This window comes from Camarhynchus parvulus, chromosome 12 (genome assembly GCF_901933205.1).
Source record: "Camarhynchus parvulus chromosome 12, STF_HiC, whole genome shotgun sequence".
Lineage (NCBI taxonomy): Eukaryota > Metazoa > Chordata > Aves > Passeriformes > Thraupidae > Camarhynchus > Camarhynchus parvulus.
The window spans coordinates 12,052,973-12,068,354 of record NC_044582.1 but is presented as its reverse complement, the minus strand read 5'-3'; the positions used below and the strand labels follow the sequence as shown (position 1 = coordinate 12,068,354).

Sequence of the window (15,382 nt, the reverse complement as noted above, 5' to 3'; positions counted from 1 at the left end):
TCTAGTCTGAATACACTGAAAGCTGTGGATAATGATAACAATAAGAAATCACATATTCGGTTTCTCTAGGGTAAAGCTGAGAAAAAAAATAGTGTGGTATTTGGAATATTTCATTAACTGAAACATCCTTGTGTTTTCATTTTATTCACTGAGCAAATGTTATTATGGATAGAAGCTAACACAATATAGGTGTGTTTGAATTTTCTTACAAATAGCCTAAGAAAACCTTTTTTGATTTCATATTTCATTATAGACTTAAGCCTTGTTTTGAGAATGTTTCCATGAGGTGCAGGAGTTTCAGCTGATTTCTACCTCATCAAATTGAATCAGTTGCAAGCTATCTAAATTCTTTGCAAACCATTTGGTGCTGTTTCTGATTTTCAGTCATTTTTAAAAAAGGATTTAGGCACCATCTAAAAAGATCTGAAGATGCATAAATGTGATATATCACTCAGATTATTTGCTGCCTCTCCTCACTGAGGTGTTGGGGTATTTTTCCCTGAAGAATTATTTTCAGTTATTGTTTTTCTTTACTCAAGAGTGAAAGACAAAGAGAAAAAGAAAAAAGAATGCATTGCAATATTGTTAGTAGCTGAACTTACTGCAGAAAAGTATTTTTCCCAGTAGAGTTTGGGTCTTGAGGACCTTTTATTACCCTTCCTTTATGGTATGAACAGAGTGTCAGAAAAAAAAGGTAATAGTAATGGCACAACACTAAGGTGCCAAGTCATGTATTTGTGTTCTTGCCCATAATTTTGTTTGTATTCCTCAGATCTCATCAGCATTTTTGATGAAAACACATCACCATTCACCTCCTTCCCAAACTGGGTAACCCAAAGCTGCCTTTGTGCAGCTCAGTGCTCAGCCCTGCTACCCCGTGGGCAATGGCCCTGTACCAGGAGAGGGACGCACTTCAGGCTCTGCCAAACTGGGCTCATAACCCTTGTGCCTCACAGGTTTTGGGTCACCTGGCTCTCTGTCCCTGCAGGTGTCCCCAGCATGAGTCTTGTGCCCCACAGGTTTGAGTTTGTTGTATTTGGGCTACAGCCTCCAGGGAGGAAAGGAAGCATTAAAGTATTTTTAGCCTTGTGAGAGGCACTGTCCTCTTCTGCCAGCCCTTCTGCCCACGTGCTGTCCATGGTGTGGCAGCTGCTCTGTCCCCAGAAGGGGGCCCTGAGTTGCCCACATGAGTTCTCCCCCACATCCCATCTCCAGCACCTTCTTATTCCCCTCTGTTCCAAAGCCACAACACTCAGCTCCAAGGGACATTGTTATTTCAAAGCTGTGCCTAAATATGTCTCTGACTGACAACTATGAATAATTCCACAGAGCCCCTAAACTTCCAGGCATTTCACTCTGAAGCTCATATAATACACCAGGGCTGCTCTCTCATGTTTTTCATCTTTTATATTCTCCAAAGAGTTGAGATACAGTTATGGAACAGGTTAATGTATTTTTCCTCTGAATATAATGCTGGGAGCCTGTGCACGGTTACTTGTGTGTGTTGAGAATAATGCTGACAGTTCAGAAAAGAAAGTCATGAACTTGATAATCACCATTATTTTGTTTCACGTTTTCAGCATGTTCATGTCCATGTGCTGCCAAGGAGGGCTGGAGACTTCAGCAGGAATGATGATGTCTACGAGGAGGTAAGAGTTACACTCCATCTCTTCTTCAGAGTTGGTTTTGCTGTTAGTAAATTGCTTAAATGGCCCAGACCCTCCCATGGGTGGAGGGGTGGGATCTCTGCATTTTTATTGCTTCCAAAGATCCTGTGACAGCAGCAAGATCTATACTGGGATTTCCTTGTGAGCTCCTTCTCTGAGGGAGGATACAGTTGACACCTTTGGGACTTCAGTCTGTCACTGCACACAGAGTGCATCTCTACAAATAATTGTGGTCTCTTATTTTGAGGGCACAGGGAAAAAGGGTGACCACATGGTCAGCCTGGCATGCAGGGAGGGTGTCCTGCACCAGCTGCTCGCCTGGGGTGCCAAACCTCCCCCTTCCAACCAGAGAAAACACAGGCAGCTTGTTACAGCTCAATCACAAACTGCCTTCTGGCCTGATTTTTCTAGGGCTCTGCTCAGCTCTGGACAAATCACATTGTAGCCCCAAAGATGGAAACTAAAGAGCAACTCTGCATATAGATGGAATATCTGCATGTGTGCAGATTGTGCAGCAGAGCTCGGCTCATGAGCTGTTCCAGTGTGACTGAATCACTGGCTTTTGTTTAAATGAACAATTTTACTGGCATTAACAAAAAGTTTTCCCCAGTTTGACAGCTGTCATAATGATTCTATGAAAAAATCTCACTATTGTTAAATTTATGGCTTGTTCTTCGTGGGTTTGGTAGGATCCTCTTTCTGAAATATGACATCTCCTTCTCTTCCTGAAAGTAATTAATATAAACTTGTTCAGTGCTACTGTAATACCATCTGCTTGTAAGAGACATCGTGACATTTTCTGCTTTGGTGTTTTTTCCTTTGTGATATCTACATGATGACAAGTTCCCACTCACAAAAAAAATGGTGGAGTGTTTTAAACTTTTTCAATTACTTAAATATGCAAAAATGGAGAAGAAAGCATATTACTGACAAGTTATATGAAGTGTAGTGCCTGAAAACTCCACTAGTAAGGGTAAAAGCTTAATGAGGCTGCTGAGCAAGGAGATCCAATGGAAGTAAATTTTGGCAATCTTTGCTGGTGTAGTGGTTAAAAGCAGTTGAATGAGACAAAAGTTAGCAGGGTTAAGGGGTTGTCAGGCACTGGAAGAGGCTGTTCAAGGGAGTGGTGGAGTCACCATCCCTGGAGGTATTTAAAGGATGTGTAGATGGGGCTCTCAGGGGCCTGGGTTACTGATGGGCTGGGCAGTGCTGGCTTGATGGTTGGATTCAGTGACCTTACAGGTGTTTTCCACCTGAATGATTGTATGGTTCTGTGATCTTTTCCTTTTCACATGTGTTAAGGGGTTTCAGATGCTGCATCAACCCATCAAATCTCTTTCCATTTCTGTCATATTTGCAATTCCATTTGCTTCTTTTTTAACACAATTATTTCTCCCTTGTTATAGCTAAACAGAAATAGGCAAAACTCTGATGAACTAGACTATATATTTAGTGTTGTTAAATGCAAAAGGGTGACAAATTGGGGAAGAATTTATTTTTTATTTTGTCATTTCCAATTACAGCAATTGTAGGTGTTGCTTTTAGCAAACAGGAACCATAAATATTTAGACATAGATGTGATAATGCATCTTTTAGCAGAAGAATGTATAGCCTCAGAGTCTAACTAGCTATTCTTGACACCACAGAGCTAACACACTTTTGTACAGACTGTAGCCGAAGAAAGTTTTAAATTTTTTAGAATGCCAGGGAAACAAAAACACATTTGCTGCTATAAAAAGTGTGGTGCTGAGTTCTATCACTGTCTGGATTGAGGATGGAGTGACTTAAGAAATTTGCTATCACAGGTGAATAAAGCTATTTTGAAAAATGAAAAAGGGACAAATTATTGAAAATACAGCTGACTTTGGAAATAATTTGGAGCTTATGTCAGTACAGCAAAAACATTTTGATATAATGCATCTCTGTGTGATGTCAGCAAGTCATATCCTTTTGACAAGAAGATACTTTAAAAGATTTAGGAAGATATGTAGATCATGGTGGGGCAACAGGCTGGAAATCGACAAGGGATAAGGTACCATTAGGTGAGATATGGAAGCTGAAGAGAGCTTTAAAGCTATTTTTCATTAAATTTGTACTTTAAAAATCCAAACCCCGTTCATGAACACTTCATTTCCACGTATTTGAGTGATAGATGGAGTTGACGTTTAGGCAGCAAAGACCACCTTCTAAAATCATCCCATTGGCCTTTTCCTTGTAAAATGTGACATGGAGGCTGATCAGCCTCCCTCAAACACTCTGTGCAATTGTAAAGCACACTGGGGATGAATTGTGCATATTGCAGTGCCTGAGTTAGCTGCCACAGCTAAAGGTTTAACAGCAATTGGGAGCAATTTTCACAGGCTCCAGGTCTCAGCTCTGGCTCAACATGTCTTTTGCAAACCCCTTTCTATCTGTAAGTGCCTTTGAGCTTTCCAAGTTCTGCAGTTGTCATCTGTATATGCTCAGCAGATTGCTGATAAATCCCTACTGCTCTTAGTGCCTGACAGTGAAAGGAATGCCCAGATGCTGAGACATCACTCCTCTTAGGAGCCTTCTAGAATTGAGACAGCCAGAAAGTGCTTGCAGTCTCTCACTGTGTGCTTAATTTCTCCCATTCAGTTTTGGAATGACCACTCATCTGATGGAAAAGGCAGAAGAAAGCACATCAGGTTGTTCCTGCTCTGTTGGCTGGGTTCTGAGATCTTCAGGCTTTTGGCTCTGAAGCTCTGACACTGCCCTGTCTAAAGCAGTTTTTAAGTGTAAAAAGTATAATTAAGGGTAAGGTGTTTCTTAGCACTTGTATTTTAATCAGGTACCTGGTGGACACAAATGCCTGCTGATTTCTGGATATATTTTTAGATCTGTGGTAGTAGAAAATTAATTGTAGAAGGAATAAAACAGGGTCTGACACTTATTTCACAGCACCTTCTCTAAGGCACTCCTTGGTAGAATGTGTCACTTAATATTTTAGATTTTTTTACCTCAGTGCATGTGAAAGAAGTCACTGTGTGATTTTTCCAAGATACAAAGAGAATCACTAATAGTAAAAAAAAAATCTTCATTTAATATTTTAGATGTATTTCCTCTGCATCTTTGCAGGGCTATTTCTTGGAAGGGTATTGCCTGGGAAGTGTTAGTTATCCACTCTCTGGGCTCACTGTAGTGGAAAGCTAAAGCTATAGTTTATCAGTTCTTACATTTCTCTGCAATTATTTGAAGCCAAGTGTGCACATGCCAAAGTTAAATTGGTCTTACAGGATTTTTTATGGGATCAGGCTCTTCATCTTTTGCTATTGCTAGATTACTTTTCTCATCTTCATCTTGAGTAGTTCTTATTCATTGATTCTTTATTTCTTGGACAGCAGAACAATAGCAGCTAAATATTAGGAAAACCTGCTCTTAGAATAACTCTTTATACCTCAGTATATTCTGTTTGGTTTGAAAGAGATTATATTTCACATTTATTAATCAAGGAACTTAAAAGCCTCTTATGGAGTAGTTGCTTGCTTTGAAGTAGATGAGTTCTTTGCTATTATAAGGGCATGTCACAGTGACTGATAACAATCTGGTATGAAAGAACATCTTTACTGTAGAACAGCCCCCAGTGTTGCAGTCAGCACAAGTACTGCAGTTGTTGGAGGTCATCGTGTCCAAGACATTCAAGAACATTATCCTGAAAAGCCTTGGCACTTCCAGGCATCTGTGGGCAGCCCTCATTCAGTGGGTGTTTGAAAAGTCCATAGCACAGCCTGTCCCTGGTCTCCACTGAGTGGTTAGCCATTACTGCAATATAAATAACATTCATCATCCTTTAGGCTGGCAGGTAATAGCTGTACTGGGCCAGAGACAATGGGGCTCTCTCAGAAAGGAAGACTCAATCAAAGCTCGGCACTCCTGTTATGAGTGCTGACCTCAATAAGTTAATTCTGCGGCTGACAGACTCAGATGGGTAAGGGCAGCCTGGCCTCTCAGTGGAACCCTGAGCATCCCTGGCATACTGAGGTGGGTTTTGTGGTGTACACCCCTGTTCCTCCCCAAATTCTGTGTTTCACTTGGTGCCTGCAGCCTCCTCTAACAAATGCAGCTGCCACAGCAATGCACATCCAGGGCTGTGCACACAGGGCCAAGAGTGGCCAGCCCCTCCCCAGCTTTGCTCTCCTGCCCTCCTCGTTTCACTGCCTGTCTGCAGTTCCCAGCCTAGACTGGAAAGCACTGAAAAAGGGGAAAGTGTGAAAGAGAGAGGTTAACCCAAACCCCTGTGTCTCCATCCTCCTCTGCCTGCCAGACCTGCATCGTGGATCTCTTCTGATGAACCTGAGTGAAACTTCCTACTGTGAGTTCTTCAGTAATTTATGAAATTTTGTAAAAAGCCAGCAAAAGAATTCGCTTCATGCTATCCTCCTTCCCCCCTGGCATTCAGGCAAGCAGTGAGAGAGTCACTTAGCAAAAGATACTTTGACTCAGTGATCTCATTCAGCATGTTATGCTAAATCATTTCAGCACGAATACCTATTAGTAATCATTTCCAGTTCCAGGAAGGATGAAGGAGGCACTTTGGCATATGAGTCAAGAACCTGCTGGGCTGTTTCTTCAGGCTGGCAAAACAGGGGAACTGTGGATTCAGAAGTTTAGTCAAACAAGCCTGAAGTTTAATTCTCCCTGAATGGCTTTGCCTGTGACATGCCATCACTCCGAGCTGCAGACAGCATCCTGCCTGCTGCTGGGCACTGAGCCTGGCACAGGGCTGGACACCTGCACAGCTGCACTGAGCTGCTTAAAGGGCTTAAAGGTAAGGAATGAAGTAAAAAGATAAATAAGCCCTCATCCAGGTCTGTGAGACAAAATGGAAAGATGCCCAACAGCTCCTGTGAGCATCAGATTGAACTATTCATGAAAATTAACGGCATGCAGAGCTAATAGGCTGTTCCTTGGCCTCAGAATGATATTGTACCTTCTGGGAACATATTGTAGCCTGCTGGGAGATCAGTCTGCTGTGTCTGAACTCCCTTGGGGCCAGACCCTGCTCTCTCTGCACCCTGCATGGTTAAACCATACAAAAGGACAGAAGCAGCACAGAATCTCAGTAGTTTTATAGGGTGTTTTTTAAAGCTCTGGTTTTCCCAGGTACAAGTTTATTTCCTAATCTCCTGATGCAGCAGCAAATAAATTCTTCCCAGTAGGCTTCAGATTTTACCCTGGTCTTGCCAATGCTGCTTTTTCTGACTGCAAGCATCAGAGGAGGTTCTCCTAGCCAAGGAGCATGAGCCCTTCCCAGTTGATTCCTGAATCATGTGATATTTTAGTGACTCCAGCAGGGCAGGGCATGTGAACTGTGTGTGAATATTTCCAGCTGGGAGTATTGCAATAGAACCTAGAACTGTGCCAATAATTGTGGTTTTGATCTCGTAGATGGATGGACAAAAAACCATTTTTAGTTAACCTGAAACAATGTTTTTTCCCATCAGATGAATTTCCTTTTGTTTTAAACAGAATAATTTACTTTCTGGACCATAATATTTTGTCTGATTAGGATTGGAAATCCCCTGGATAATGATGGCATGCCCTGCAAGCTTATTGCATGTCCTCAAGCTACATGAGGCAAAATTGACAAATTTATCAGTAAGGCCCAGTATCAATACTGGAAGACATCCTAGGGTCTTTAAGATAGCAGGATATCATAATATGATCTAATTAAGAGCCATTTCATTCATTTCTCTAGATCCTATGAAAGATCTTCTGTAGGATCTAAAAAAACGGAAACATCTCAGCTATAGAAAGGAATTAGAAGTGGTTGAAGGTTTCCAATTGAGGCAGCCATCCCTCATGATCACACATGTGCCCTTTACACCTAGGCTTTGTCTGGAAGGCAATGTGCATTTGGCATTTTACATACCATGGATCAGCCTCATTGCCCTCTACTTTGGCTGTCTCTCTGCATTCCATCACTGCTCTTGATGCTTCTTACCCTTTCCTGCCTCGGGCGTTTTACAATCATTGTCCTCCCAGGTTAAAAGACATTGGCTGCCAGGATCCACTTACATTTCATCTGTAATATAGTAGATGAAAAAATAAAAAATATAGCAAATTTTTGTGACCATTGCAAAGGAACTCTTGGCTCCTTGCGTAGGATGTTTGTTGTGTTGAGCTCATGGAGTATTTGCTCTGCTGTGCCCTTGATGGTGCTTCATTGGCAAGTGACTTTGTGACAAAAAACCTCCAGCCAAGGACAACTTGCTGATAAGAAGATTAAAGTGAACATGGTCTCTGAGGCCTGATCATGCTGTCACTTGCTTAGACTTGCTGTGTATTCCCAGCCCTGAGGTAAAACTGTCTTCAGATCTCTGGTTATCCTTGGAGGCTGTGTAGGTTGAACTCATTCTGGTGGGGAGAACATGCCCCACTGGTGTCCTAGGTGCTCATCTTTTTGGAATTGATGATATGGACAGCAAAGAAACCCATCAGGGAGCTGCCATTTTCTGAAGACAGATTTTTCTTTGCCAAATTAAAATGCTGCCTTAAGCTTCAAATGAAATGCTCCCCTGTTTTTGTTAAGGTTCAGGATATTGGAGGAGGTAGTTGGTAAGCACAAACCAAATCACACAAAATCCAGTGCAGACCTGGCAAGGGATTAAGGCCAGAAGAGAAGAGAGGCTGATGGTAAAATGAGGATGGAATGAGAATGGATTTTATCTTTTGTTGCAGTAGTTTTGCCAGGAAAGCAGTGCAAAGTAACCACAGACCTGCTGCCATACTGGGGGCAAAGAAAGTGTTATTTCATTTTGAGAAAGGAAATTTTAATAATACATTGCAGCAGAGTGAGAATTTAGTTTAACAGAGTGTTAGCATAATTGTGCACAATTTGGTTTTATTTAAATACATTAAGCACCATTGTTTCTTTTCCATGTTAAGGATTGACTTTGGTGCTAGGTTGCAGCAGTTTTCCTTAATTGCTTTAATCCTTGGCCTTAAGAAAATGAATACTTTAAATTCACACTTATTAAGTACACTGCTAATGAAGAACAGGCTTTAGCAATCTTTGGTGGGCCTAAAGTATATGTTAAAAAAAAAAGAGAAAGCAAAGAAAGAAAAAAAGAGAGAGGGAGAAGCTAATCACCAACCATTCTGTTAATGCTTATTTTAATCATCTTGCCTGCCCTTGCTGGCAGACAGAGCCATTTGGCTGCAGAGGCAGGAGGCAGCCATCGCCTCAAATGGCACTGATGTTGAGAATTGGGCCCAGGAGGACAATCTGACTTGTCAGTTTATATAGACATAAAGCTTCATTGTTGTGCACAGACACAACTAGCTTTTTAAAAGCCTATTTCCCTCCTGATGATGTGAGAATCTGCTCCCCTCTGTCCTACTGTTCTCCAGCCCTCAGATTTATTAGACAGTGTTTGTAGCCTTGCTCAGTGTTTCTGTGGTGCCATAGGAGCAGGTGGGGACCAGCAGTGCCACGGTGACCAAATGCCCAGCTTTGAACCACAGGGACCTGTGGGGGCTGGGGGAGTAAAGAGCTGTAACTGCACACTGGGTGATATCTCCTCAGAGAGTTTTAACATAATGAAATCCCCGATGGAATAGTCTCTGTGGAGTTAAGTGTGTGTTTTAAAACACACAGGATGCTCAGAAGAGAGGAGCTAACAGCGTTTCCTTGGGGGCCAGAAGTGAAACATCTCCAAAATTCAATTAATTACCAGAAAGGTATGATCTGTTTTCAAAAACAGCTCATGCTGCTATTTTGCATGTGCAGGAAACTTTTATCTTTCTGACAACTAAGAGATGCAGCTAGCAAAGTGAGCTTACAACTTCTGGCTGCCTGTGCCTCCCCGTGCTGCAGGGAGCCCCTGGAAGGGTTTCAAGTAGCACAGTGCAGCATTTTTCCCATTTCAGCTTTTGTGTCCTGCAAATTGGAGAAAGTGACAACTGGTGCCCACATCAAGCAGTGGCATTTACTGGTCCAAGGAAAAAAAGCTTCAAAATCCCACTTGGCTGAGTTACAACCCAATTATAACTATCCAAGCACAGGTATTCCAAAAAAACAGGGTAACAGGGAAGTAAGGCAGCCTTTGTCCCACTTTGGCCAGATAACTGGAGCATTGTGTATGAGGTTGCCAAAGAATCCCCTCCTGCCTTTAATTGCAGAAATTGATCATATGTTTGTGGTAAACATACAAGCAAATCCAGCTAAACACTTGTGTCTCCCTTTTGCTACATAAATTACTTCAGTGTACTGGTATCTTGCTTCTAGGGGTTGTAATCTCTGTGGAAGTGGGAAGGTCTTGCAATAAATAGAGCTTTAATGGAAGGCCTGGTGGAGAATTTCTCTTTTCTTTGAATGATGACCTTTTTCTTTCTTTTTTTGTAAGGAAAAATCTATTCTCATTCATTACATGAGTGTCTCTGAAGGGGCAAATGCACACAACTGCCAGGCCAAGTACAGCACGAGCTATATGCAGGGTTCTCTTCAGCTGAGGCTTGATTTGGAGCAGTAATTGAGATTAGCTCCCTAGGAGATGGGCCTCTGCTCTCTTCCTGGCTTTTTTCTCAGTAAAATAGTTGCATTTAATGCATTTATGAGTAGACTATAAGTGCTAACATACTTTCTTCCCATACCCCTGCCATTTCCATGGCAGGCTTCTGAAGAAATAACAATACATAAAGCTGCATAAACACTTGAGGTCTTCAGTGTCTGCTGCCATTGGCACTTCCAGATTTTCTATTTGAAGATTTCTTTCACACTTTTACATCTGAAGAGGCTTTTTTGAAGACCTCCAAGTATTTTTTTAATGTATATAAATGAAGTTTCCTCCTGCCTCTGTGAGTACATTAAGTAACAGTACTTGTAGGTTTGATGCAGAGAGGTGAAGGGACCTTGTGAAGTTCTGGAGTGAGTCAGGGCAAAACAGCTGAGTGCAGATACATCCATGAATCCCTGAACAAGCAAAAGGTGGATTGATCACCCATCTACAGCTACATGGAGTAAAACAACATATGAAGCCCTTGCTTCCCTGTATGAAAGTGTGGTCCTAAGGGAGCTGGTAGATATTCCAGGATGTGCTCCCCAGTGTTGAGCAACATTGAAAACTGGAATGACTCTCAAGAGCTTTGCTTCCATTTCTGAGTTTGTTTTTTTAATTTTTTTCCCCTGAAGAATAATACTACTGGCATTTGAAAAGTCAGATTGTCACCTGGCAGTGCACTGGCTTCATTCAGCCAAGGCCTGTGAGCAGCAGCAATTGCTGCTCTCTGAAGGTGAACACCTCAGGTATTTTAACAAGAGGAGACATGTTCACCCAGCTGTAGAAAAGGGGGTCTATCTTCACTGGTATGGTGTCTCCTGGGACACCAGGAGGGAAATGCTTAGGGAAAAAATGAGAAGAATGAACATATGTATGAAATGTCCCAGCTTTTTGTCTCCAGAAAGGCAGATTCGGGGAGTCCTTTGCCATAAGTGGATTCTCAGGTGGTTTTCTAAAAAAAGATAATCAAAACAGCCACTGACTTTCAACAAGAGTCAGATGTCTGAATGCCTTAAAGACTTTGGAAAAGCAAGCCCTTTATCCTCTGTATCAGGTTGCAGTGGCAATATTGACACTCAGCAGGATGTTATTGGCATGTGATTTTCTCTTTTCATCTTGGACAAGGGCATGAGGCAGAATTGCCCTCTGCTGCTGCGTGAGCAGAGGCGTTGTGGATTGATGTATCAGCACTTTGTGTTTCTGGGTTGTTCTCAGGAACATGTGCAAAAGGGAAATAACAGCAGAACAAGGGCGCTTCCCAGGTTAGGTAATGTGCTCCACTGACATCCTTTACTTTGCTTTTAAGGGTGATAAGCATAATGAAGCTGAGAACAATCTGGTGTTTTTCCACCACTTTTAGCAACTTCTTGTCATTTTAAGCTGCTGATGTTTCTTCTCAGGTGCTACCTGGTGATCCTTTTAACGTGTTTATTACTGTTGCTTCTTCTCAAGAAATAAATTTGCTGAGAGTAAAGAAAGTTGCTCATTAGGGCAATGTAATTAAAGGGAAAGTAGACATCATGCCAAGTTCCGTTTTCTCTACAAAGCACCACCTTGGAGATTGCCTGAAACTCAATTACTCATTGCTATGCTTATTAGGGAGAACAATATGCTGAAATGATCCCTACTTCTAATAACCTTGTTTTCTACATGTGAATCATGTTAATACTTTTTCTTTAGTGCCTTAATCACCATGTGTAAAATGGGTCTGTTTCTAGAGGGAAATAGGGAAGGTGGGCCACATGGTGGGTGTTCTCTGAATTGCCACTCTCCATGGAGAGTGTCTTGTTTCCTGCTGGTCCACAAGTCATTTTGTGGCACTTTTTTTGTTGTTGTTTTTTTTTTAATTATATGGAACGGTATTTATTATAACATATTACATCTTGATAGTCAGATTTCCTCTGGTGAAATGAAAATGTTTATCCTCTGCCTTGCTCTCTCCCTTTGGGGGAAGGAGTGTTCAGTATCTTTCATGTCTCATTCTCTTCTTTGTTGCCTCATGGCTTTGTCAAGACAAATAATTTCTGCAACAGAAAGCTGATATTAACACTTGCTAAAGAACCTTGTTCTGATAATCAGTCTGGTGCCCAGTTTTCTTCCTTGATCAGAGCTACTCTGATACCTTCCTGCTGTCCTCCCAGCATGATGTCTTCAGCTTCTCTGAACAGGATGTTCCTATGGCCCCAAAAATCCTGTGTACCCCTGCAGGTGTGTTAGAAGGAGCTGTAAATACCAATATTCTGTCCAGGGCTTTGGAAGAGACCTGAAGCCATGAAGGAAACATGATGTACTTCCATCCAGCCCACAACATAATTACCCTCCTTAGCTTCATGCTCAAGCCTTTTCCTCTAAGCATGCAGAAACCTTCGTTAATGGGGTATTCCATCAGACCTGAAGGACAGAAGTCTTAATCATGCTAGTAAGGACAACCAAAATTGCCATGGGAATGTGGGGAAATGGCCTGAGATTCAAGCCCAATGGTGGCCAAGTTAATTTAAGATACCAGTAAGTTTCCCCGAAATTCTTTGTCAAAAATGCCACAAGCATTATAAAATACTTTTGTGCAAGCTTTGCTTTGATCAAAATCATGGAGGAAAAACCATGGAAGTGGCTGAATGTTGAAAATATCTAAGGGACAGAGAAGGAAGTAATTTGTTCCTAAGCAAAAAACTTGGCTGGCAAAGCTTCACTCCCAGAGTGGGAAAGAACTGGAGAAATGTAAGGCTGTTTTCTCTTTGGTGCATTTCTCCATCCCTGGAATTGTTGAGAGCCACACTGGATGAGGCTTGGAACAAACTCATCTAGTGGAAGGTGCTCCTGCCCATGACAGAGGAGTTGGACTAGATGATTTTAGGGTCCTTTCCAACCCAAACCATTCTATGATTCTGTGATAGGAAGAGGAAACTATTCCAGGAGATCAGTTCATGTACCACTAGTGTCTTATATATCATGTAAGACATGTATCCTTGTTACCAGCTATGTCATATGAATATTAAGAAATCACTGCTCCTAAGAAATGCTGTGTGTTCATCTCAGAAGGAAGGGCATGGCTGTGCAGTTAACCATTCCTTCTCCTCCTTTCATGTCAGAATATTTCAGTCCTTTTATGCAGAGCACAGGCAGACATGATTGAAAAGGAAAGTCTTACCCTTTGATGTTTGTTTGTTGTATTATCCACTTTTCATGGCTCTATTATTCCAGAATCCTATTGAGCCATTCATTGGCAAGTGGAAATTTCCACTGCAGTCAGTAGGGTATTTCTGCCTCTAAATCACTTAATTTGGCCCCTGATATTTAACTTGGGGCCAGATTATCAAAAGTGTTGAGCACCAGCTTTCTGAAGGCTTAGCACCTCCCACTGAGGAAAGATTTTCGAACTGCTCTAAACAGAGCAGCTCCTGTTGTGACCCTTTAAGGACAGATCTGCAAAAGAACTCAGCAGTTCCATTTCACCAAGGAGCTGTGTCCTTTCCAAAATCTGTCCAGCTTTGCTTGGTGACAGGCTGGAAGATAAGGACTTTTGAAAATGTAGATTTTAGCAAGCTCTCTGATGTGGAAAAATACTAAGTTCCGAACATTGGGAAGGACTTGAAACAAATGCTTGCAAAGGGAAAAACCTCCACGTTTCAAGATGTGCCAATTTTATTGACTGATAGAGGGGCTGGAAGAAAATTTTGGATCTGAACAGGTTTTCCCATAATTGCCCACTAGGAGGTTTTCTGCACATTCTCCTGCAGCAGCTGCCAGGCAGGATGCTGGGGCAGAGCACTGCTGTGCTGAGGCAGCACAGCAATTCCTGTGTTCTCAGAAATGCATTCACTTAGCAAAATGTGGTTTGTAAGCAAAGTAGCACAAAGCAGCCATTATTCTTCTACCAATCTTTCTGGGGAATAAAATACACAAAAAACCAACACAACAAAATAAGACCAAAAATAAAAAGGGAAAAGATTGATTTGAACCTCATAAAAATTGAGTGAATTTTACAATTTTACTTTTGAAATTTTAGACCCAGGATTCCCCTTGCATGCTCTATACTGCCTTGTTTTCCAGAGAGCCTTTTCTGGTGTGGCTAGCAAGAAAAGTCTCCACAGAACAGCTTGTGTAACCTTCTGGAAGCTTCTGGGTTTCTAGGTGAGTGTTGGTTCTTCACCTGAAAGTTATTGTAGGCAGGTGGCAATGGAGGATGTGATGCAGAGAGGATATTTCAGTATCTAAAATTCATTACTTTAGTCTTTAACCCTAGGCAGCACTTAAGCTCCCAGGAAGGCAGTTCTGTTAGACTTTCAGAAAACTGAAGGTGATCATCCTGCACGTGTTCTGGAAGGTGGGTGTTCCCTCCCCCATGGGAGCAGGCAAAGGAGCACTAAAGCCTCAGCAGCCACTTTGGGACCTGGCACAGCCCAGTGCAAAACTGACATTTGATTTTGGTCTCCTGTGCTGCAGAAGCCTTGGCACATACAGACTTCAGTCCTCTGTGAACTTAGAGGGTGCTTTTCCTTTGCTTATCCAGCCCCATTTTGACAGAAAGTACTTTTTAAAATAATGAAATAGATGTAAAAGAAATAAAGCAAAGGAGGAGGCACAGCCTTGCTAAAAGCCTTTACTGCTGTCACAGGACTGTGCAGCTTCTGTGATTATCCCTTGCCTTGTTCAGCAGTGTATAATTTAATGATTGCATCCAGGGCATGCTATTAACTTTCTTTTCTACTTCTGTGACCCCAAAGCTCATTAATTCTTTTTCCTATTCCCCAATTGACACGTGTGTATGTGTATGGGGAGGGCAGTGGCTAAAGAAGTGTTATGGATTTCATATCTTTGCTTTGTCTGCCACATTATAGCAAATGACAGTTGATTAGGTCTTTCTATAGATCATTACCAATTGTTTTCTACCTTGCAAATGCTGCTATTACGACAAATCTATCATATCCTAGAGATCCTGTGCAGCTTGTTATTTCTGTGTGATTTATTACACTCGCAGTAGAAATGTTGTTAGCGAACATTGGGGAAGCAGTGAATATATTGAGAAATATCAATGTATCCTCATGTTCTGGCTTGCAGTGACAGTCAGTGATCCATCTCACTGACACTTACCTTGTTAACATTTTGATCAGATGGCAAATTTGTCATTTTTCCTGGTAACAAGTATAAGTTTGTACAAGAATTGCAGAAACATGGGGAAGATAAAGGGCCCCT

The 15,382-nt window shown here is 41.8% G+C and overlaps 1 protein-coding gene across 3 annotated transcripts in view; it reads left to right on the top strand.

The window, feature by feature from the left end:
• Positions 1-15,382, top strand: part of FHIT (fragile histidine triad diadenosine triphosphatase) — a 520,065-nt gene that overhangs the window by 436,057 nt on the left and 68,626 nt on the right. For all 3 annotated transcript variants that reach the window (XM_030956937.1, XM_030956938.1, XM_030956939.1), the window contains one exon: positions 1,581-1,649. In XM_030956937.1, coding sequence (XP_030812797.1) covers positions 1,581-1,649 — 69 coding nt within the window. The remainder of the gene's footprint in view (positions 1-1,580; positions 1,650-15,382) is intronic.